The sequence below is a fragment of the Dermacentor albipictus genome, chromosome 5 (genome assembly GCF_038994185.2).
Source record: "Dermacentor albipictus isolate Rhodes 1998 colony chromosome 5, USDA_Dalb.pri_finalv2, whole genome shotgun sequence".
Taxonomy (NCBI): Eukaryota; Metazoa; Arthropoda; class Arachnida; order Ixodida; family Ixodidae; genus Dermacentor; species Dermacentor albipictus.
The window spans coordinates 41,884,581-41,910,296 of NC_091825.1; the positions used below are offsets into that span (position 1 = coordinate 41,884,581).

General features: G+C 47.6%; 1 protein-coding gene across 2 annotated transcripts in view; it reads left to right on the forward strand.

The window, feature by feature from the left end:
• LOC135900504 (NADPH oxidase 4-like) overlaps window positions 1-25,716 on the forward strand; it is a 284,789-nt gene that overhangs the window by 144,377 nt on the left and 114,696 nt on the right. For both annotated transcript variants that reach the window (XM_065429988.2, XM_065429987.2), the window contains exon 2: window positions 12,951-13,046. Coding sequence is in view for 1 of the 2 variants with exons in the window: in XM_065429987.2 (XP_065286059.1) it covers window positions 12,951-13,046 (96 nt within the window). In the remaining variant the exon portion in view is untranslated. The remainder of the gene's footprint in view (window positions 1-12,950; window positions 13,047-25,716) is intronic.

A 25,716-nucleotide genomic window follows, 5' to 3' on the forward strand; every position in this document is an offset into this window, starting at 1 on the left:
TTCTGTTCTGAAAGTACGTAGGGCACACTACTCGTATGGGTTTTAAGTGGTATCTTATAAAAAAATATTTGACTTTCCTTTTCTGTTGCTTTTTTATCACTTTCCTTATCTGTTATTTGTTCTGTAATGAATCCTGCAGTGTCATTTTGGTTATCACATAAGTGTAATAAAATAAAATGTTATGACAGTGCATATACCACTGTGTTCTCTATGAAGCACTTTTGAGGACCGACTTTCCGCCGTATACTTAATGTAAATCTACACAGCAATGAGTTTGGAATTGATTTTACTTGTTATCTGTTGACTTCGATGCGTGCTTCTTTCTGTCCGTTTTTACGAGCTTTTCAATCGTTTCGTTCATCCGCCTTTGTCTTGTAGGCCTTGTCAATATTGTATTATTTCTGCACTACAACGTTCTATAACGTGTAAGAACATTCAAAAGCGTATAGTTGCTTTTATGGAAAAGTTCGAAGTTGAATCAAAGGTCTGCTTGAATTACTAAAATTTACCGATTACATTTTGGTCATCAAAGTCGCATCTCAAATGCTCAAAGCGACACGTAGAGGTACAGGTTTGAGATTCCGTGGATAAATGAATGACATCGACGAGGAAAAGGGTACAATACTTTGTCAGCTGGTGGATCCATGGTCGTACGCAACTACTGCTTCTCACTTTAACATGATGTGACAGTTTTGGTTGCAGAGGCGAAGTGTGCAATCCAGTGTACTCTATCGTACCAGTGACACGCTGTGGGTCGTTCTCCATTCCATAGTCACAACAAAACGTGCACGTATAATTTACTGCAGGCTGTTTCATTACTTTGGCTTAAAGTTGATTGAGTGGAGTGCGAGGAAAATGTGTTTTGAAAAACATCTAGGCGCTCAAGGTCGGCCCTCGGCAACACTGTAACGGAAGTGACAGCGGCGCGCGTCTTACGGAAAGGAGCGCTGCTATGAACCGAGGGGTGTTACCGTTTTTTTTTTTTTACTGTACGACCAATTGTGCAGGTTGGCACTGTGCTTTCTTTTCTCCCGACTGCAATTTCTGTCGGGCTGTTCCTCATCGTGCTGTGTGGCCTGTTGCCCTGCGTGTCCACCGTGTCTATGTTAAATATTTTAAGACTCGAGTTCATAAGCATATTACTCCTTGGACGTGTGTTATGGCTTCATGCTGCTTAGAATGTGCACTGTTAAGGTTTTCTTCTGCTATACTTTTGCCGCAGCTACATGATGTACCTTAAATCTCGTTCTGTATGCCATGCAGCGAAATGCCATTCCTACTCCCATTTAGTTACTTTTCTTTTCTGGAAATGATTTCATGTTACATACTTCACTTAGTAGTTAACCACGCCTAGTCAACCTTGACGAAGGCCGCCGCAAGTTTAAACAACAACGGCAACCATGATTATACAGCTTCAGATTGCTAGGACGCATCTTCCCACTGTAAAACTGAGCGTTTTATTACGGCAGGCGCGTAAACATCCAATGCGTGAACTCAGTATTGTGTATTGCGATTTAGCTTCCCCGTTTTAAAGAACTTGATAAGGGACACAGTACATCCTTTCAATAAGAGCAACAAACCCTACTTCAAATGTGAAGTTTTCGAGGCGTCGAAGAGCACAGGCTGCTGTATTCCTGCTCTTCTCGTGTGCGCCTTTTCTTGCTTTCACTCTAACAATGCAGTCGGTCACGAAAGTTTACCGAACAGAGGATGTGCGAAAAATGGTGAATTCCTGCGAAGGTTGCACGCACGTCCTACAAATCAATATTTCACTGTCTCTATCACCTTCGCGATCTACGCGGTGGCTCAATGAGAGCCACCGCGTAGACATGAAACTTGCAATACACGCCAGTGAAGCAAACATAAATATTCGGACCTCAGTTTCGTTCGCGGGCGTGTTACGTATCACGCGGCCGTCGGAATATCACCTTCGTCGGACCGTCACCGTTTGCGTACTGATCACCGTGGTGCAGTCGTAGAGCGGCTGTTGGGTCATCGTCGACATCTAGCTAGTCTAACCGCCTGATTCATGCCTTGGTCGTCGTCATTGCCGTCGGGGCAATGTCATCGTCATGTCCGCCATTCGGGTGCCTGCCTACATTTTTTTACAGCGAAGCGGTATATGGCCAGCCGATTCGTACGTCCGTCCGTCTGTGGCCTGTACGCTGAAATCTCCTCCGGCGCAAACTCATGCGCATGTACAAAAAAGAAGAGAAATACAGGTGCGCGATTGCCTTTTTTATATCTTGGGGAGTGCCTGTTCACCGCTCCTTTCGACTGAATATCATTGTCCTGTGGTACACAGTGTGGTCGAGAGAATTCGTTCCAAGTGGATACGCCGTCCGAAATCAGCGGCGATAATTCGTTCGTAAACTGAAATATGTGGCGTAAAGTAAATAATTTAATAGCTAAATAACGTAATTACGTTAATCATTCAATTGATAATTTTGATTTCGCGTTGAAGTAATGGCCTTCTCAGCGAGTAATTTAGATCAAGGATTAGAATTTGGGTACCTGCCATAGCCAAACTTTCAAAAATTTGGGGCAGCTAATGAAAAGCGCCCTGTATTTCCGCTGTGGTCTAACTGTTCTTTCGCGCGTATTCAATATGGTAAATGGTGAATTCAACCCTGAACGCGGTCACGTAATAAAAACTCCTGAAAGTCAAAGCACGTGCCACGCATCCGGCTCGCAGCGACAATGAGCTAAAACTAGTGCCTACCTTTTTGCATAATGCCCACTTGACGTAATCGGCACCATATAGACTTCGTCCACTGCGCAGCCAAGCCTTGCGGCTATGTAAGCCGTGCAATAATTTCCTCCCTTTGGCTCTTGTAGGCTTCTTCTGTGCACGTCGCTTCTGATGGTATCGCGACCGCTATCACCAACACTGCTGCAGTGAAGCGGCATCGACAGTACACGGCGTTACTTTACTAAGCGGCTTCTCGTGCAGAAAATTACTGCGCGGGGCCCGACGCCTACTACGCCCATAGGGAGGAAGATAAGGCCCAACAAACAGCCTAGAAAAGGGGAACGGTACACATATGTGGGACATTCCTCGTGCTTCGATGCCGCGATAGGGCGAAGCACTATAACAACAAAAGTGACGGTCGCTGTGGGCGGCCGATGAGATGACAAAATCGTCTTGCCAGAATATGTGCCAACAGGATGTACAGTGAAAGCCACGCAGGAAAGACAATGGTCAGATATTTGATATTTGTTTGCGCGTCTACAGATGCATCTTTGTCGAGGCTGTGCGTTCTAACTAAAAACGTAGAATCTAAGAATGAGCGCCAACGTAGCTTTCATTGTTGCTATATGCACAGACTCATCGCGCATTCTTAACACAGCGGATACAGCAGGTATTCACGAAAATTATCGTTGGCTTTCGTAGTTCAGATCTTAAAAAAGCAACCACCACTACGTTCTGAGCGCAGCAACATTTATAAGTTGTCCGTATTTTCACAATTGAAAGATCACCTAAGACTCGTGGATTTACATACCTATTTTATTATTTTTTGTGTGACTTTGAGAATTTGCAGTGACCGTATGCAAACCTTTATTCACCGCGGGACGCCAGGTTACGTTATGATATGTGACATCATGAAAGCTGGCGTCGAGATCACGCATTGTTCACTCCTCTATATAGGTAGTACATAGTTCATTCCGATTCATAGGAAAGGGAACAGAAGAACATTCAAAACATTCAAAATCCACTGGACACTAGCATAATTAACTGAATTATAAAAGATAAAGAACGCTGCTTAATTATAAATGTTGACAACGAGTGCATTTACAAACGTCACCCTGCTCATGTTGACATAGACTACAGGTTTTCAGTTGTTATTGCCCATAAACTAAATTTTACATGTGGCGCTGACCTACGGCGAGGTAGCCTTGAGATTTGAGTGAGACGAGCAAAACGCTAGAAACCCGGCGCGGAAATTTCAGTGCAGAAGAGATCACAACGCACCGAATATGTGCATGTTTACAAAGCCTACCATCGTAAGCTTGTAGGCTCAACGTCCATGATTAGCGAATGCTTCCACCTATGGATATGTTAAGCAGTAATGTTTTCGACTCTACTAAAGCCCGCGCCAGTGAAATATTTGCTTGAAATATTTGCAGTCGTTTATAGCTAGGTTCTGGCGGATCTCCGTGGACATGGACCAACAGTTTTTCATACGTCGGCCGATCGCGAAGATAGAACGAAGCCGGTGCAATCTGCGGCAGAGTTGAAGCAGGCATAAGCAATACCAATACGTTGGCCGATCCCGACGATTCTGCAATACCGTTCCGACCCGCGGTGGAAGTGCAGTTCAGCAGTAGGGGGTCCACATTCAGCACTTCGCTAGTCACCCTTCTTCACGGAGTGGAAGGGCACTGAATTTCTTCTTTTTTTGGCAGAACTGTTGCGTGCCGTTGTGCAAACCATTTTTACACGACCAGTAATTTTCCTTATGGGTTCGGCTTGGTGTTCTGTGTATATGTGAGCACGCTTTTGAAGGATTACTGCAATCATGTTGGGCAGATCTAGATTACAGCAATGTTGAGTGCTTCTGCGTGTCTTTTTTAAACAATATTGCGTGGACAGAAGCTAAGTACAAATGGAGAAGCACAAGAAGGCGTCGCTTGTATATGTTTCAAACTGGCGGAGGACAGTGGAAATTTCGTTTCAGGAGTTATACTCAGGAATAGAAATATAATAAGGCTGGATTATCTAGCTGTTTGTACAGTGAAATGGTTGACGAATATTAAGGTAAGAAAATAGTAGGGAAAAGGAAAAATAAACACCGCCCATGCACTCCGTACAGATAGTAAACCAGGGAAGCTGAAATGGGCGGCTCCGATGTTTATCGCTGGGTTAATTCCGATGGTTTATTAAACTCTTTCTCAATTATTGGTTATGTTGTATTTCTTAATGAGGTTAAGCACACGTTTGTCTTGAGTTTATGAGAGCGTTTACCTGAAATGCCCCACATTCGGCTTCGCATATCACCATCAAGGAGGGGTGCACTGAGTGGTTCATTGGGTTAACCGAGCGGGTACTTCAAAGTCGAAGGCCGCACATTTCATTTAATTAAACACAGTTTCCGTGGTCGGAGCGCGAGCGTTTCGCCTAGCGTAAGAAATGCGTAAACATTTGTATGCCTACTCAACGAGAAATTTGGTCGTCCGTCACCTAAGACGAATGGAATGGCTCATACTAACCCCTAAACAGTGGCTAATGCCCCTCCAGTAGGATTCTTGTGGCCGGACCAGGAATGTTTTGCCTAGGTAAATACAGCTTAGCTGTAAACACTAGCCAATAAATATTGCATGTGCATGGAAATTGTGGGCGGTAATAATGTTGCGGTAATCGTGAAAGTAAGACATGCAGACGCGAAATAACTGAGAGGCGCTACGTAAACAAAATTGGCTATGAAAGTTATCACACACAGATGCACACAGCCACAAAAAAAGAAATGTCAAACGACATCATTTGATAGCGAGAAGCTACAGGAGGAAATTCGTCCACGGCCACGATTTCTGCGTACAGTGTAGAAACATGCTATAAATTGTTGCACGTTGCTGACACATGGTATCGGATTAGCTGGTCCGCGTATTGGGAATGTATTTTAGGACCGGTGCAAACGGTCAAGGAACGGGAAAGTTTAGACCCTCGTTCTTTTTATTACCGCGCCTTGCGATTTTGCGCTAGTTTCACGCTAATATGCATTACGGAAATATCGAGTTTCCGTTGTTAGAGTGCCCTATTGCCCATCAAGGGGCAAGTGTGGATGTAGTTAAGCGCTGGATAGTTTTAAGGACACTGGGAGAAGCCTAACGTGCCTGCGGATGCGACTTTTTTAAGACGTTCGAAAGATTTTTGGCTCAATGTTTATGGAAACACATAACGTAGCTAACATTACATTATGCCACTGTACTGACATATGGGCTGAATCCATGGTTTGTTACTAGGGATCATGATTTTTAAAAGCCAGAAGACTGAGAGGACCAGCAAAAAAAAATGCATTAAGATTGCTGGAAGTTGCCACCGCCAAGTTTTAAAAAGGATACCCATACTATTCATAGAGGGTATTGGGGATCCATGCTGCAAACAGTAGAATAAAGTCAATGGTGACGAAAATAGGAGGCATTGCGGCGGAGTGTAAAATGCATTTGTTCTCTGCCTGTATAATCGCATACTTGAGGAAAGCCCAGTTCAAACGACTGTGGCTTGCTCGCGGCACCTGGATGCGCATATTGTTAATACTTTGAATATCCGTCCTTGAATGTTCGGCATGACAACGATGGGGTGAATTTGGTGGCGGAATCCGTGACTTCCCTCCTAGTGTAATGATCAGTCTGGCAGATCCATGAAAATGCGACGCCAGGCCCTTCTGTTTAGCGCATTGTTGTGTGCAGCTAGATGAATTAAAAATAGCTGCACTTAGTATTACCTTTGTTGTGTGCCTTCAATGCTTTGTATATAAAAAAAGTGAGGTCAAACTGTCTTTTCTTGGGGGTGGGGGGGGAATTCGTCATATTAAAATTTTCATACCTAGGAATTATGGACATTGCCCCTGCTGCCATCTGTCGACCTCCACCGCATTGCACCAAGTAGATCAATGTGCAGCGCTTTTTGAAAAGATGTTGCAGAAGGCTGCTCCAATTTCAGCAACTTTCAGTAAGAACCGTCGAGAGGCTACGCCTTTCTAAATGACATGTGTATTTACGACACTTATTCATTACTTTCCAGCCGCCTTTATTCAAAACATTCAGTTATTCCTAACTTTCCAGGTGGACCTTTTTGTTGTCGTGGAGGGTAGAAAACAACATAGCAGTGTGTTTCAAATTCTTTGAGATGGCGTCAAAATCCAGCGTACAGCAGCAACATAGCATGTAGCAACATGATGAGATGTTTACTTCTTACACGTACATGGTGATGCAGGCTTCGGCACGTAAGCGTGGTATTTAAATTCAAAGAAATGTTTTTCACGTGCATAGCTTACCAGTTCCTGCGGCTTGTTCTGCTCTAGGCACATTGGTCTGCTAGCCCGACGTTGCCCGGCTGCAGCGGCGCGCGTAGTTATACGAGTCGCTTCTTCAGCAGCGATCCGTACCTTGCGAGGAGAAGCCACAGCGCGTTGCGAAGAGGTAACACAGGTAGGGAGACTACGCGGTGCACATTTCACATCCCTCGATACGTGTCACGATAGGGTAGAAGTGGAAAGTTGAGGGTCCGAAGCACTCACTTACCAGCAACATTTACAAGAATGGACTGCTTATTTCCGCGCGCTAGTCACTACTTTTTGTTCAATAGGTTTCGTCTAAATGGCGATATGTCTTCTCGTCATTGCCCTTGCCGTACTACAGACGTGGCATTTTCCCCTCTTTCACAGGATGGATCGCCCAAATGTGAAAGTTAAGGGTGTGCATGCGCAAAACAATAAAGCGCAAACCACTTGGATAAGTATGACATTATATGCACCGCAATATCTAACCACAATGCAAAGTGAGCACGTAGCGACCTTACGCGGGGCGTCTGTGACATGGCGTGACTTGATTACGCGCTAGGCCCTAGCTGCGACAGACACCGGCGGCGGTGGCGCACACGATCGCCAACCGAAACGGCGATTGGAATGAGGCCATAACAGTTTGCGCTGTAAAACCAGCTTCAAGAAGAAATATATCCGAAAGTTGTATTCGGGTCTGAGGAGGCCATATCAGTGCTTTAGTCATCACCAAAACACTGCTACAACGAAGGGGACAAAGTGCCCAAGTGCCATAAATGCAAAGTCTTCTCTTGCCGGTGAAGGATAACGGGCACTCTGCATATGGGTTCTCTGCGGACGGAACGTCTCACGTTTTCTTTGATATTCTGTCGGTAGGAAAATTAAGCACCCGAAGTAGGCATTCAATTGCGGCCAACATGATTTCTTTTGCAATTTTTTTTTCCATTTCCGTGCTCTCATCTCAGAAAAGAAAAACAGATATTGTTGCGGCGCAGCGAATTGTCGCATTGTGAAAGTTCGATTTTGGTTCTTCTTCTTTTGCGGGAAAGTAATGGTTTACGGGACGCTTTCGTTGCCGGAGACTGCTATTATATTATTGCGATAGAAATTATATAGATACTCCAGCCGCATTCTTGCCGTCTCCGTCGCCCTCTTGTTCCGTATAAAGTCCAAGGGCGATAACATCGTGACCTCACGCCTCATGCTGTATGTGCGAGTGAACGAGCACGGGAGGAGGAGGTGATTGGTGAGCCGACGATGGGTGCTCAGTCTTGTGTGCGCAAGGGAGAAAAGCGGAGAGGAAGCGCGCCGCGTTCCATCGCGCGGGATACAAAAGGGGAGGGGGGGGATTAGGATTCTGTGATCTGTGAATCTGTTATTCCGCAACCTGTTTACTTGCCTTGTTTGATAAATTATGTAAAGTGACTTCTTCTTAGATACGTAGATTTATTGGAGACTTATACGCCTTGTATAAGACTTATACGGCTTGGAGACTTACACGACTTATAGGCCTTGTGTATACATGCAGTGAACTTTGTTTCCCGTGGCTCTCTTTTTCCCTTTATCAAGCTGTGTCTTCGCATATGTATATTCGATTGTATCTTCGCATTTATAATGCACGAGGGCGGGTAAAATGTAAGTGAGCCAACCCACCCCGCGCAATGATGGTTCGGTTCATTGTCTGTGCGTCAAGCGCGTAGCACAAAGACATCTCTGATGTACAAAAGTGACACGCAGGTGTGAGGATAAATGTTCTTTAATGCTCTCATACGCTCGATTTAACATGGTCGCATGACATTATGGACGCTCCAAAAGTTCAACACCGTGGCGTCGTGAAGTTTTTGACAGCTGAAGCTGTTTCCCCAAAAGACATTAGTCGCCGTATGGCTGCCGTGTATGTTGAACATTGCATTTGATTGGTCAGTGTGAGGCGTTGGATTGAACGGTTCAAAGATGGGCGTGAAAGTTGCAAATACGGCCCAAGACCGGGCCAAAGTCACCGTGCAATCACCCCTAACACAATTGCAAAGGATCAGACGCTCATTATACGAGAACGAAGGATAACCGTCGATGAACTGGCAGAGCATGTGAACATAAGTCACTGTTTGGATCACACCAGAATTCATGAACATCTCGCTTATTGGCTCTTGTGTGCACAATCCATGCCCAAAGTTTTGAAACACCGCCAGAAGACGGAGAGGTTCGGCGCTGCCTTGACTCACCTGATCCGGTATCACAATGAGGGTGACGACTTCCTGTCTGCAATTGTGACCGGGGACGAATCATGGTGCCCCTACTACGAGCCTGAAACACGACGGCAAAGCTTACAGTGGAAACATTCGGAAACACCATCCCCAAAGAAAGCAAAGGCCGTCATATCCGCCGAAAAGTGGTGTTCTGTTGTTTTTCCCGATCGTCAGGGGCCCTTACTGATAGAATTTCCTAAAGCTGGAAAGGCTACCAGTAGTTTCCGATATAGTGAAACGCCGGATCGGCTGCGTGTCACAATCAAGAACAAACGACGTTGAAAATTGACAAATGGGGTCATCTTGCTCCATGACAATGTTCGTCCCGACGTCGCTGATGTGGTTGATAAAAAATGGCATAGTTCAAGTGGTAAACGCTGCAACGTCCGCCACACAGCCCAGACCTGTCGCCTTGCGACTTCCACATTTTTGGGCAACTGAAAAAACAGCTCAAGGGCACCGGATTCGTGTCGGATGATGACGTGAAAGAGTCCGACTTTTTGAGGCAGGAACCCAAGGAATATTGTGAGACGGGAATCACGCGACTGGTTAGTCAGTGGTGCAAATGTCTAAATGCTCATGAAGACTGCTTTAACACAAAATACCCCATTTGTCATATATATTAGCATTGGCTCAATATCAATTGATTCGCTAACTTTTCTTTTGCACAAGTCCCCCTTATTATATGTGCGCCCTTTAGCGACTATCGATCCGGTGCCATTACTCACAATACACGACTGGTGACAGCTGCTGCTGCGCAATGTATTGAAACAAAGAACACCGTCATTTTTCCCTGACCATCGCATATTTACAAAAATGTAAACCAGGTTATTGAATGACAAAGTTTCATTAAGATGTTCCTCCTCAGCTTGTTCATTCCATGGCCATTGCATTTTTCATATCAGTGGCATGCACTACTTTGTTGGTTTCGGACTGATACTGTTCTAAAGTTCGTGTGATATTTCCTTTAGTTATTAAATAGACAAAAACATAGAAGCATTGATATCGGTTTATTGTGCACAATTTTTGGGACATCCGAGTATTTTCTTTTATGAAAAGATACATATTTTACTTGTCTTGGCACTGCGTAGCGTTCAAGAATGCTTTTGCAGCATTTTCGGCGATGACAATGCGGTTATTATTTAAGTATTTGATCTCTCGACACATTCTATTAATAGGAGGCGGAGCTGCAACGTGAGCCCCCCCCCCCCCCCCCTCCTCCCCGAACGAAATTTTTGATTACGCCAGTGTTGCGAACTTACAGGTGTTTACGTTCGGGATATCTTTTGAAATGGCGTTGTTTGAAAATGCTGGCATGTAATTGGAGCGCGGCGGTGAGCTTCGACAGAGAGCCGAGGGGGCAATGTCCAAACTGTCTGGACATGCCAGTGTAGGCTCCGCGAAGGAGTGATCCCAATGCGCTGAAGTCACAATTATCAGCCTACAGGAAGGCGTAAAGCATTTGATCGGGAGTCCTGCGCATGAATACATATGATTGCGCCTCAGTTTGATTCAGCAGTGTGACTATTACGTGATCAACGATTCGCAGAAGAGGACACGTGGCAGCGTGGCTGGAATGTGCAACAGAGAATACTTGCGGGTGTGGAACTACTAGCGCGAATTCCGTTCTTCTACCATGCGGTTCCCCTTTTGACAACCCTATGCCCCAAGAGTTCAATGTTGGGCTAGTTGGTCGTCTATATTTGAAGTAGAAAGTCAGCGCTTGTCCTTGTCCGTCTTTCTTGTTTCCGTGGTTTTATTCGCGCTAAGTTACTACTTCAACTATGCCCCAACGCAATGTAAATCAGTGACTGTGGTGTTGGGCTGCAAAGCACGAGGTGCCGGTATCGAATCCCGGCCACGGCGGCCGCATTTCGATGGGGGACAAATGCGAAAACACTCGTGTGCTTAGATTTAGGTGCATGTTAAAGAACCCCGGGTGGTCGAAATTTCCGGAGTGCCCCACTAGGGCATGCCTCACAATCAGGTCGTGGTTATGGCGCGTAAAACTACATAATTGAATTCAAGGCTATGTAAATTCGTCGTTACTTTCTTCATAAACCGCACGTAGCTTATTAATGACTCAACCTGTATCAACTTTTAGGTTGGAATATGCGTCAGCGTCCGTGTGCCAGTTCACCACGGGGTAGAGTCGTCAAAAAAGATCGACGAGAACTGTTTCAGCTACCGGTATATTAATCTGGCTATTACGCCAAATACAATGCACGTTCTGTCTGAGCAGTACTTGCTCTCTTCACGTTGCAACTCCAATATGGCGACACTTGTATCGCGATCCTATACCGACCACATTACGACGCTTCACGAGCAGGAAACCAAGCGGCTGGTTATCGTATAACTAAGATAAGCCTACCTGTTGTAGTGCTTTTGCGCCAATGTCCAGATATACTCAATTACTCTCACGATTCTTTCCTAGTGCATGCGCTTGTGCTGCTTCAGGCAAAGAAGCGGAGTAAAGGATTCTAGACTAGAAACATAATATAGCCAAGACAGTAGTGAAGGGGATGGTCTCGTAGCATCGTTAAAACTTAAAATCAATCCTGTAATAGCCCTGCCGCTGGTTTAATTTTGACCACGTGCGGTTCCTTAAAGGGACAGTAAAGATAAGATAATTTCAGCTGTATTGGTAAATTACCCATCTACAATTCCAGAAAAACACACTCTTTCTGTGCTGTGACAAGTACTGTGACAAGTAGCTCAGTAGTTTTCTAAGTAAGTGTACCACAGCTAAAAATGCACTCCCACGTACATCCCATATGACTCGGAGCGGTGCACCGGCGCGTCCACATTACACTGTGTTGTGGTGAAAATGTGTTGCCTGTGTTTTCATATAAAAGCAGAAGCGATATGAAAGAAGGTGCATCATTTCGGTGGTAATACAGCCGGTGTTGTAACGTACCTAGCTAGGTGACAGAAGAAACAAAAGAGTTCGTATTTGGTATTGAGTTTCTTGAAGCAGTGAAGAACTTGGATTATCCACATCCAGAACCAGGACCATTGAAGAGAGAGCCTGAAAGGGAATAATGAAAAAAGGGCTTCAATGTATTTTTTGTTACGTTATTGTCTGTTACATTATGAATGACAATTGATATCACTGAAGATGAAATAACCTTTAACCGATTTGCCCTTGGTAACGTCAAAAATTGGGCTATTTGTTCCTGCGTAATGGCAAAATGTAAAACTGCGATTTGGGACATCGTCTTGGTCTGCTCTACGCTCTTTTTGCTTATTGCAAGTCATGCAGTTGCATGTCTGTATAATCCGCTAGTATGGCCTTCGTCCAGCTGCAGTGATGAAAGGTTACGATGATAATCTAGATTATTGTGGCAGTTCTGTGGCGATGGCAAAAAAATGAAGGATAATAACATGAAACAAAATTTAGGACCATTTGACGAGCAATGCAACGGTAAATAATAGCCGAATTGTACAGAAGGAAACACGGTATTATATTCAGTGTAATATAGCATTCACCATACGTGCTTTCACACGAAGAGCTGGAGTAAAGCATAAGTTCACATGCTTCCTTGTCCACTTTTCATTTCGTATTTGGATAATACTTAACTTCTTTACTACGTATAATCAATGCTGATGTCTGTCTTCCTTCTGCATGCTTGATTTCACTTTGATGGGCGGTTCTTTTACGCGAAGCTGTTCGCTGCATGCAAAAATGCTTTTTTTTCCATTTCAGGTCGCATGGATAGGCGCTGTCACGGCCATATTTTTTGCCACCTACTGCACGTACAAATACGAAGAGAAGCACTTCTATTTACGCCAAATACTCGGGGTAAGTGTTTCATTTTGCTCATAAATGTGCGTGCGTGTGTGTTTGTGCGTGTTTGTAATTCCTTCCCGCCTCCTTATGTAGCGGTTCTATCACACCTGAAAGGCAAACTTGTAAAGCAAATATGCACAACTTAAACGGTAATTTTTTGCTCATGTGGCGTAAAGATGTAATTTAGAGTTGCACAATTTAATTGTAATAATTTGTAGCAGCCGTATGAGTTGTTTTATCATGTCTGTTCTTGGTATCCCTACGACGACTCCTCGTTCCTCTTTGCAACGAGGAGTCCTTGCTATCTGGATACCTAGATGGCTACTGCGATGTTCTTTTATTTGAAAGCAGCTTTTGAAGCAAGGAATTCCAACTACGATAACAGAACGCTTTATACCTATAGTACAATGCCTGTTGCTACGCCTTAACAATAAATGTTTTAACTCATTGCAGAGTTTCAAGGAGAAAACGTACATTATGTATTAATGCAACGTTCGCAACCGTCCCAAGTTTTTGGTGCACATTGCCAATTTAGAGATGGTTGGCTCCTTATGAAAATGGGAGTACTAACGTTACAGAGAAGTGTAATGAGTAGCTTTCACGTTTTAGCGTGATACTAGCACTGTTTCAGCAGATAAATAGAAAGACACATCGCACTTTCATGGCAAAAGTAGTCTCTTTAAAAATTACATGTACTAGGAGAAAGAGAGAGAGAGTGAACTTTAATGAGAACCAGCAGTTTAGTCAGCTGGGCCTAAGCCTCCCACGATGGGACGCCGAGGTCTTGCCTCTTCGCCGCTTCGTAGGCCTGCTGGGTCGCCCACAGTTGGTCGTGGAGATGGGAGCTGCGAAGGGCGGCGTGCCTTGTCGACGAGAGAATCACGGGATTAAGGTCTGCGTATTGATGTTTGCACTCTCATAACATGTGGGGGAGTGTTGCTGATTGAGTTTTACAGATCTTGCACGTCTGGCTCGGGTAGCTGTCGGGGTATATGATGTGATAGCGTGTGAGGAAGGGGTATGTATTGGTCTGTACTAGGATAAATATTTTTTTCTCTAAGATTTCAAGCAACCGAGGCAAACTCGCGATCGTCTTGTTTACTGAGATTTAGCATGTATCAGTAACGCATTTTGTGGAGCGCATGACGTTCTCTGTGCATGTCCGCACAAGCGTTAAAATGCGAAGACAGTGTAGAGGACAGTTAAGGGCATCATGATATTTTCTTGGGTCATTCAGGCAGAGATATGTTGTGTATTGACATGCGTATCATTGCATATATCGTCGATGCACAACTGCTGTGGTAACTGACGCGGGCGTAACATCTGTATACCGAATATAACGAGCCTTAAACGAGCTTTACGCTGTTTAAAGGGACACTAAAGCGAAACAATAAATCAGTTGAGCCTAATAAAGCATTGTTTGAGAATCCTGCAGGCCGTCATTTGAAAATAATAATTTGATTAGTAGATGAGAAAATGAAGGTCGAAGTATCAGTATCTGAATTTCGCGCCGAAACCCCGACGCCAATATGTCAATGTGACGTCAGGGATTCCAAAGTATGTTTTCGCATTTGGGCTGCGTCGGCTGAGTAAAGGTTCCCGAAACTTGCCATGTTTAATATTTGGTTCCTTTAGAACATGATGTAGTCAATCTGTACCGCAACATAAAAATGTAGGCCCTATAAGATGTCATTAAAATCCATGACGTCACAGCGATCAGGTGCGGGAACTTCAAGGAGGCGTCGCCACCCGTCTTTCCTTCTTGCGCTTTTTCTGGTTTACCAAGCGTCTTATCGTCGTAAGAGTGGGGTTTTTGGTGTCATAGAAAGGTAATTTACTGATGCAGAAGAAATCGTTCTTCTCTTTAGTGTCCTTTTAAAGCACAATAGTAAAAGCTGCTGCTAATCGGCGTATGGCTTGCTTTTGTTACGGGAATGCGTCGTGAAGGAATTTGAAAGTTAGAACGATTAAAACGGAAAAAGATCGCGGCCGAGTGTCGTGAATTAAGGGAAGATAAACATTTTTTTTCAATAGATATTGCCACGATACAGTGTACCGGCTTTTACTGTCGGCCGGACGAAAACGACGGCGACGAAGTGCCCAGAAGCACGCGCGAAAGCCTTGTATCAGTCGCCATTGCTTGTGGCTCTTGAAACCTTGTAAATAGTAATAATTTGTGCGCAGATGTTATCCCCGTATGTTTTTTTTTGATGGAGGTGGGTAAACCTGACAGTGTGCCGGCTCCGTCAACTAACCACGGAACTTCTAAGCGGACGCCGTGTTCGCTGCTCCGCGATGACCACCAATGTGACGACGGTGCAACGGTCACCGGCTCCTGCGAATCTGTTAAACCCACCAGACCCGGGAACCTTTTCTAGCACGGATGGCTTGGACGTCGGAGTGTAAATCGACATGTACGATGCTGATGCTAACCAACCTGATTTTTCTACCTGAAACGAAAGACAAGAATATGCTACCAGATGCACGAAGAAGATCTTACAAGTTGGAGCGCTTGCAAGGCTCAGATGCGTGCGTTCGGCAGATCATTTGACCGTCAGCAGGCCGCTTAAAAGGAAGTGGGATCCCGCGTCCAGACGACCACTGACTGGTACATTTTGTACATACAGGACGTACTGGGCCTTTGTCGAAAAGTTGACGTAGAAATGACCGAATCAGACAAGATTTCGCACATTTTCAAAGGAATAGCCGACGACGCGTTTAATCTACTTGTATTCAAGGACTCCACGACGGTCGACGCCATAGTCAAGGATTGTCAACGTTTTTAACAAGCGCAGAACCGCCGCATCGCCCGCCACTTCCTTCGGCTGCCTATCACCGCCGCCACATCATCATGTGAAGACCCACCGATGTCTGCGCACTCTACACCATCGGAAGATGTAACTAGCATTGTCTGCCGCGAATTTCAAGCAATAGCTCCTACGGCCGTCCGTCCAGACCTGCAGTCAGCTCACCTGTCCGTGTCGCCCATACAAGCAGTCGTCCTCCAGGAGTTTGCGAACCTGGGTTTATAATCAGCCGTTTGTTCCATCCGTGCACCTGAAAGTACACCTGCTAATTCCACCCAGAGCCAGGTCTTTGCGCTACAGAAACCCGGCTGACGGGAGAACGGCAGACGACCGACCCATATGTTTTAACTGCTCGCGTGTTGGACACGTTGCCCGTCGCTGCCGTAGTAGCTGGTCATCCCCTTCAATCTGTACCACTGGATTTTGGCATTGTACTGGAGGTAACATTCGACGTTTTTGCCTTGCTCTGCTCCACATACTGCGGATGCCGTCGTTCCATACTCCAGGTTTAGCCGCGCACTGTCCACACAAGGCCGTCTCTGTCGCCACGACCATGCCGCTCCTCGTCCCCTGCGCTACACTTCGTAAAGCTAAGTTGTGCAGCTCCCGGAGGTGACGCTTCATCAGTGACCCGGCATAAAAATCCTGTGTTGACTGTACCTAGGCGCCGGAACCTTCTGGACATTCAAGTGGACGACGTTACCGTCATAGCTCTCGTAGACACCGGAGCGCATATTTCAATAGTGAGTGTTGCTCTCCGTAGTCACTTTCGCAAACTTATTACGCCTGCTATTCATAACACAGTGCGGGTCGCTGATGGTACTACGTCTGCGGTTTTTGGAATGTGCACTGCCCAAGTGTGCACTGCTGTCCATCGGACCACGGTTTTATTCGCCGTGCTTGCGTAGTGTCCCGACGACGTGATCCTCGGCTTAGACTTTCTCTCGACGCACTTCGGTCTTATCGACTGCTTTTCAGGTGTGCTTCAAATGGAACTCCCTTTTTACGCCCAAGCGATATCTGACACTGCAAGCCGCTTATGTTCCCTAGAGTTCCTTCATCAGCCAACGCAAGACAACGTTGTTTCCCCGATTGTCGACGTAGTCCTGACGCATTCTGTCGTCCTGCAAACTGTGGTAACCTTACGGGAAAACAAAACATGCCTACATGTTTTGAACTTTGGACGTTCTACGCACGTGCTACCTGCCGGTATTGCTCTTGCCACGATGTCGTTGCAGGAATGCGACATTTCTGCGTTAGCCGTCCACGACTCTCGGAGTGTTTTAGGCTCTCTCACAGCCATCGTGTCGCCATGTGCCGATTTCGAAATATGTTATCTACACATCCCCCGCTTACGCAAGCAGACGATCTTCGTCGGGTCTTACTGTCATATGCCGATATCTTTGATCTCAAAAATCGCCCTTTAGGCGAATCATGAGCGCTTCTCCTCATCATCCACCTTGGCGATGCTTAATTGGTTCATCGGAGCTCTTATCGCGTTTCCTCTGCCGAACGCGTCATAATAAAAAAAAGAGTCGACAAAATGCTGGCCAGGGACATCACCAAAGCGTCCTCTAGCCCATGGGCCGCTCCTGTAGTGCTGGTGAAGAACAAAATCTCGCACTTTTGTGTTAATGATCGACACCGCAGCAAGATAACGAAGAAAGGTTAGTCCCTTCCCCCGTGTAGACGACGCACTCAACTATCTTAACGGCGTCCAATATTTCTCGCCTATTGACCTTCGCTCAGGTTATTGGAAGATTGCTGTTGACCCATTGGACCACGAAAAACCCGCATTCGTAACTCCAGATGGCCTCTACTACTTTAGAGTCATGCCTTTCGGTCTTTGAATTGTGCCGGCCACATTTTAGCGCACCATGGGTTCCCCTCTTCGTGGCTTGAAATAGTCAACCTGCTTGTGCTACCTTGATGATGTAATACTTTTTTCGCCAACATTTCACAGCCATCCTCAGCGCTTCTCTGCGATGCTCAACGTATTCCGCAATGCCGGCCACCAGCTCAGCGCCTCAAAATGCCGTTTCAGACGCCGTGAAATAACAGTACTTGGTTATGTCGTCAACGTGGCGGATCTTCAGCTTGATCGTGAAAAAGTTGCGCCGTGAAGAATTTTTCTGTCCCTTGTTCAGGTGAAGATGTACAAAGCGTCATTGGATTGTGGTGATTTCTGCTGTGTCATCCGTAATTTCGCCGACATTGCGCGTCCCCTTACTGCAGCCCTCAAGAAATACGTTGCTTTTACATGGGGCTTGCCCCAAGCTGCTGCCTTTTCGACGCTTATCGGTGCCTTCAGGACTTCTCATATTTTGGCGCATTTTCATCTGATTGCGCCGACAGAAATTCGCACAGATGCCAGTGGCCGTGGAATCGGTGCCGTCCTCGCTCAGCCTGAGGGCGGATACGACTGCGTTATAGCTCACGCCAGCCGCCCCTTGTCTACTGCAGAGAAGAGTTACTCAATTACAGAGCGAGAGTGTCTTGCTTTTCTCTGGGCTGTCGTCAAATTTCGTCCTTACCTGTTTGGGCGCACCTTTAGCGTCGTAACTGATCATTATGCCCTCTGTTGTCTTTTTTCGCTCAAAGGCCCTACAGGCCGCCTAGGTCGTCGGGCTCTTCGGCTGCAAGAATACTCGCTTTCGGTAGTACACAAGTTCGCTCAGGTTCATAGCGATGCCGATTGCTTATAACGGCATCCCGTGGATTCCTCTGATGTGCACAAGCAAGACACCGATGCCTGCGTCTTGTCTATCTCGGACCTGGTTAATATACGGGACGAACAACGCCGCGACTCGGCTTTACGTTTTATCATTGACAGTCTTAGCTCTGCCACACTAGACCCTTTACTTTTTCAGCCTTCACGATGACACCTTATACCCCTACAATATGCATCCTGACAGCCCTGAACGCCTCATCGTCGTGCTTGCCCACTTGCAGTCAGCTCTGCTGTGTCAGCTTCACGATGAGCCCGCTGCTGGGCACCTTGGTGTCACCCTCACTTATGATCGCGCCAGGTGCCAGCACTTCTAGCCTGGCCTCTACCGCTCCGTGCAACAATATGTCGTTAGCTGCGACCAATGCTAGCGTCGCAAGCGACCCGCTATGCTTTCTACCGGTCTGCTCCATGCTCTCGGCGCGACCTTCTTGGGCCCTTTTCAACCTTGAAATTAGGCAATAAGTGGGTCGCTCCCGTGACCGACTACGCGATGCCATACGCCGTTACCCGCGCCATCCCAATCAGCTGCGCTACGGATGTCGCCGACTTTCTTCTTCTTACATATTGCATCATGGTGCTCCTCGACAGCTTGTGGGGATTTGGGGAATTCGACGCACCATTGCGCGGGCGCATTTCACCCATGTCTGTAATCCTTAGCCACCTCGTCCTTGCTCCGAACCAGTTTTAGCGGTGGCGCTCCACTCGCGCGGTGGTTCGCGGTGAGGGCGGAGCTAGTGACGTCACGGCGCGGCCCCTGGTGGCTACTGCCGTGACGGTACCGGCTCTCTTCTTCCTTCGGACAGCACCCGGTACGTACGATGCTCTCTCTCATCCGCCGACACCTTTGTGACTAGGATTGAGCTCACGCACGGTGCCTTTGCCCGTGCGGGGAGCACGTACCTCGTGTTGTTTCCTATCCCGACGCTAAGCCGAAGAACGGGTGCCTAGTGCTCGCGCGAGGTCGTACCACGCCGAGCCGCACTCATCGGAGGCCCAAGCCGAAGGAGATTGCCCGAGCTCTCGCGAGTTGGCCCATTGGTTATCGCGAGAGCAAGTAGCATAGCCGCCGGGACTTTTCCTAGCCGCGCGTGCCAGCTTGAGCCTGTGCTCTCGCAGCGACGTGCTGCAGGCGCCCCTAGCTGTATTTTTTGCCCTTGGTGCGGGACCCCTTTGGTTCCCCGCCGTCCCGGGACCGGGCGTTTGTGCCGTGTTGGGTGCCGTTGGAGACAATAAACGGTTTCCTTCATTTTAGGGCAATACTGTGCTTTTGCGTGCGTTGCTCGGTAGCCCCTTGTGGCCTGAGCTCGCGTGCAGCGGCGCTAGAGGCTGAGGGCTGACGCGGCCCTGTGGCTCGCTAAGCTCGAACCCGTGGTGGTCGGTACTCCTGTGAGACCCTAAGACCCCACAAGCTTCTGACTGATCGAGGTCGGTATTTTTTGTCTCGCGTCATCGAGGGCGTCCTTCGTTCATGCTCTACCTGCCACAAGCTCAGAACTGCTTATCACCCACAAACGAATGGCCTCAGAGAGCGCCTGAACCGAACTTGTTCAATGTACGTCTGCGCCGACCACAGCGATTGGGACGCCACTTCGCCATATGTTGCTTTCGCCTACAACTCCTCCAGGCATGACACCACTGGTTACTCACTGTTTGACCTTCTGTATGGGCGCGAACCTTCTCTGCTTCTCGATACTTCCCGCTGCTCTAAGCTCATCCACTACGTATGCTTGCGATGCCATAGCGCATGCCGACACAGCTCGCCAGATTTCTCGTGAACGGCTCGCAGTGTCCCAGGCTTCCCCAGAAGCCCTGCATGACAGACGCCACAGAGACGTTTGATAATACCCAGGTGCATTTGTGCTAATGTGGTCTCCGTCCCGCCACACCGGTCTCTCCGAAAACATATTGTCCCGCTACGACGGTCCCTTACAGGGCGCTACGTCATCACCGACGTTACTACGAACTTGATCCTGTCGTCGAGTCATCACCGTCTTCGCCACCGCCCTCTGGTATTGTTCACGTAGTGCGACTTAAGCTGTATGTAACAGGCCCCTTTGGTCCGTGATTACAAGCACTGGGTCGGCGCACTCGCCCGGGGTGGGGGAGAGGGGTAGTGCCATGAGATAGTGAACGAGCTGTTACTGTCGGTTGGTCGGACGAAGATGACGGCGACGAAGTGGCCAGAGGCATGCGCGAAAGCCTTGCATCAATCACCGCTGCTTGTGGCGGTTGTAACCTTGTATATAGCAATCACTTATAAATATACATTATCTCCGTAAAAATACATATATAGCTGTGAATTTTTTCATATTCGCATGTGTACTTCTTTATCTTTATCGAGTGACCGTGTTTCACCGTCTAACAAATCTCATCGCTAAGCGCAGGACCTGCCTTCATGTACCGGAAGTCTGTCTAATGTTATCGATGGTTCTATCCGTTGTCTGTTTTCACCGGAACCTAGTGTAACCTGATTGTATGCGCGACGCGAATTGTGTAGAACTTTCTGGAAGATACGCGGCCACTACCGATTACTCTGGAACCTTCGATTGCTACTGTATAAAAGTCGACGCGCTTGACCCGCTGATCAGATTTTCGCACATCGCCGACTGTGTTCGCCGATATCGTTATGCTGTGAGTGTAGCCTGTGTTTGTGGGCACAGGTTCGCCCAATAAAAGTTAGTTTCGTCGTCCACAGTATTGCTACTGTGTTCTTTGTCGTCACTATTACGTGACATGTGGTGGAGGTGTTTTGCGCTCATGCACCGGGCGCCCCCAACTAGCTTCCGGCGCCCCCGACTAGAAGAAGACACCCGCATTGTCCCAGGCAATCGAGCAAGCCGCATACTAAAACACGTGCTCCTGGAACACTTCTACCTGAGATAAACAAGAAGATCCTGACCAAGTCTACAACCCCTATGCCAGCTCTTGCGTTGTCCACATGCTAAAACAGCCCAGGGAGCCACGGAACATCCGTGGCTATTCGTTTGATTACCCGCATAACCGGCTCGAAACATACGAAAGGGTCGCTGCATTAAACAACTCGAACTCCTACGACAAGCTGCGGCATGTGTACTTTGCCTTAGAAGACGCCGCCAGGATGTGGTCTGAAAACCGAGAATGGACCCTGACTACATGGGACCTTTCTCGCAACGGCTTTCTGCAGACAATCACGAGTGTATTGTGCAAAAAGCTAGCCGAAGTTATACTGGAAACCCGCATGGAACTGCCGAACGAGAACATCGTGATTTTTGCAGAGGAAATGACTCGCCTCTTCCGCCACGCCGATCCCAACATGTCTGAGGAAAAACACGTTTGGTACTTGCGGCGGGGTATGAAAGAATGACTATTCGCCGGATTTATACGCAACCCGCCCAATAATATCGCTGAATTTCTTTCACAGACTACCACATTAGAGAAAACGCTTGAAATGCGCATCAGACAATAAAACCGCCGTGCGTTGACAAGAAACTATGCCGCAGTTAATGCGCTAGGCGCCGATGATCTGCGCGGGAAGATCAGAGCGGTCGTACAGGAAGAGCTGCAAAATTTGTGCAGAAGTTCGCAGCCCCAGGTGAACTCGATCGCCGACATTGTTAAAGAAGAGCTTCAGCGCTCACTGCAGGTACCAGAAGTCCCTGCATCGCCGCAACCCCAACCGGGAGCGATGATGTTCCTGTAGTGCTGGTCAAGAACAACAAAACGAATTATTATCTCCACCTCAATAAGATAACGAAGAAAAAGGTTTATCATATGCCCCGTCGTCAAGCTCCCCTTCAACGGTCGCGCCTGAGCTCCGTAACGCCGCCATTCAGTCGTGAACTACCGCCGCTGCCAGCACGCCCGCCCGTCGCCCAGGAAGACGGACGTTCGGCGCGCTCCCGACCACCGCCCCTCTGATATCACTGCGGGGTAGCGGGACATGTCCACCGCTGATGGCCATATCGCGAAATGGGGCCGTCAATGCGCCGCGCCCGAAGGAAGGTGAATGCCCTCGCGATATCGCCAATTACCTTGCCGTCAGTGGAGCCCTCGACGAGTGTCCCGTTCGCCGTCACCGGGCCGCTACCTGTCGCCGCAGCGCCGACCATACACTGGCCCAGCCTGGGACCGGTCCGTCAGCCCATATCCGGAAAACTAAAAGCAGCAACCGATGGAAGTGCGGTTGCTATTTGTCTAAATAACGAAGATCCTCTGTCGCCGACGAAGACGCTGAAGAGACTATCTCGATGACATAACAACGACACGCCGCCATCCCAATGAAGCGTGGAAGCAAACAATGCACTGACTAAGTGCCGTGCCTGACGACGCATCCGTAATCGGACGCCAAGACCTAACTGCAACACAAAACAAAGGGCTGCCGACCTCGACGTGTTGCTTGACGGCCATGTAGTCACCGCGTTAGTAGACACAGAAGCCCACTACTCCTTCATGCGTCGATCTTTCGCCTCCCAGTTGAAGAAAATTAAAACTATGTGCAAAGGCCCCCAAAATTCGTACCGCTGAAGGACACTCAATAATGCCGACTGGAGTCTGCATGGCAAAACTTACTATTCATGACCGAACCTACCCTGCAACCTTCGTTATCCAAACAGTGTTGACGAGCTGTCATTGTCGGCATGGACTTCCTGAACGAACACGGTACAATAATTTACTTCTGAGCAGTAATTACTAGAAATTACCCTAGCGATGGAGTAAAATGTGGAGACAATAAATGGGAAGGAGCGAAAGAAATCGTGTACTTGTAATACGCCTTGTCGAAGGCAATTATACAGTGGTCCGCATAAAAGCATCGATGCTTCCGCAGACTACATGTTATTGTTCGTGACACATATAAAAATTTAATTTTGCTAATGTACTTTTTCCCATATTGTTTTCTCTGTTCTTAGAGCACAATACTCTGTCAGTCGCGCCATAGCACTGCCCAGTCCTGCTTTGGCGGGCTGACGAAATATTACATTCTTGTATGTGATACTCTAATGAAGAAGGAAAAAAGTAGAGGTCGATAACACTATCCGAAGGTCAAGTGATACCGTAGAATAAAGCTGGCGGTCACTGTGCCTTGAATGTGCTCGAAGATCAAGTCAGCATGCCGCCTCGCTCCAGCATTGTCATTTCCGTCAGCACCAAAACAAACAAACTGCTTGACCGCGAAATTTGCGTCGCTAGAGGGTTCGCTCTACTGCACGGAGGAAAAACGAAAGTGTTGCCGACAAACTTGGGCCAGGAATTCAAGCACATCAACACAGGCATGACGATTGCGTAGATCGAGGGAAATATAAAACCAGCAACGCACCTACACCGAGGACCATATTTCCCGAACCAGACTTCGACATAATTCCAAGTCTCCCCAGGATTAAGCAGCAACAGCTCAAAAGACTTCTCCGACGATACAAAGACTCCTTTTCGACGCTATCGAGGATTTTACAAACACCAGACAAACGCCAGAGCCCTTACCGAATTTCGACGCGAGAATGTGAAGCTATAGGACAACGAGTCGACGAAATGCTGCGCGACGACATCATCCAGCTGTCGAAAAGCCCGTGGGCATCTCCTGTTGTCTTGGTGAAGAAAAAGGACGGAACCCTAGGTTTCTGCGTCGATTATCGTTGACTGAACAATATGACTAAGAAGGACGCATACTCCCTCCCGCGGATAGACGACGCATTGGATCGGCTGTGCAGCGCTAAATACTTCTCGTCGATGGACCTCAAGTCTGGCTGCTGGCAAATAGAAGTCGACGAGGGAGATGGCGAAAACAGCGCCTTCATCGCATCAAACGGCCTCTACGAGTCTAAGGTCATGTCATTCGGACTGTGCTCGGCGCCTGCAACGTTCCAGCTCGTGATGGACACGGTGTTAGAGGGTTAAAGTGGCAGACCTGTCTCGTCTACTTAGATGACGTTGTCGTCTCGGGCGGGAATTTCGACGATCACCTCAGGCGGCTATGACAGTACTAAAGGCCATCAAGTCATCAGGGCTCACTCTGAAGCCAGAAAAGCGCCGCTTGGCTTACTACGCGCTTCTGTTTTTGGACCAAATAATCAGTAATTGTGGAGTCTACCCAGATCCACAGGAGACATCTGCCATCGCTAACTTCCCACAGTCCACCGAAAAGAAGGGAGTGCGCAGATTCCTTGGTTTGTGTGCCTATTACAGACGCTTCAAGAACTTTTCGCGCAGCGCTGAGCATTTAACTTCTCTCACGAAATCAGACCTCGATTTCAAGTGGGAAGCGCCGCAAGCCGAAGCCTTCCAAGAGTTTAAACAGAGCCTGCAGTCACCATCAGTGCTCGCCCACTTCGACGAAGGTGCAGACACCGTAATGCACACCGACGCAAGTAGCCTAGGCCGCGGCGCCGTGTATAGTCCAAATGAAAGAAGCATTTGCAAGGGTCATTGGTTACGTTACTCGGTCGCTGTCGAAAGCGTAAACCAAGTAGTCTATGACGGAAAAAGAATGCCTTGCGATCATTTCGATTCCACGAAATTCCGTCCTTCCCTTTATGGCAGGCCGTTTAAAGTCACATGCGACTACCACGTCTTGCGCTGGCTGAGAAATTTGAAGGACCTTTCAGGACGCCTCGCACGATCCAGTCTGAGATTTCAAGAATTTGACAATCGTCGTCTAGAAATCCGAACGGAAGCACTCTCATGCCGACTGCCTATCACGCGCCCCCATCTTCCCGCCGCCGCAATACGACGAAGATGACGACGCCGTCTTAGGAACAATAAGTGTGGAAGACTTCGCTAAACAGCAATGAGCAATACTCAGTGAGGTGTAAAAAACCTCACCGAGTATTTGGAAGGCAACACCGACGTTGTCCCTAGAGCATTTAGGCGAGAACTGTCTTCGTTCTCGTTACAGAAGGACGCCATCGTTAAGAACTTCCTACCACTCCGCGCCAACTACCTTCTTGTTGTTCCCTCAGCGCGGCGTCTAGAAGTAGCACTTGTCATACATGACGATCTGACCGCTGGGCACCTCGGATTCTCCCGGACAATGTTGATGATACAGGAAAGGTATTACTGGCCACACATGACTGCCGACGTCGCCCGTTACGTCGATAGTTGCCGAAACTGTCAGCGACGCAAGACGCTACCGACACGACCAGCGGCATTACTACAGCCAATTGAGCCTGCTTGA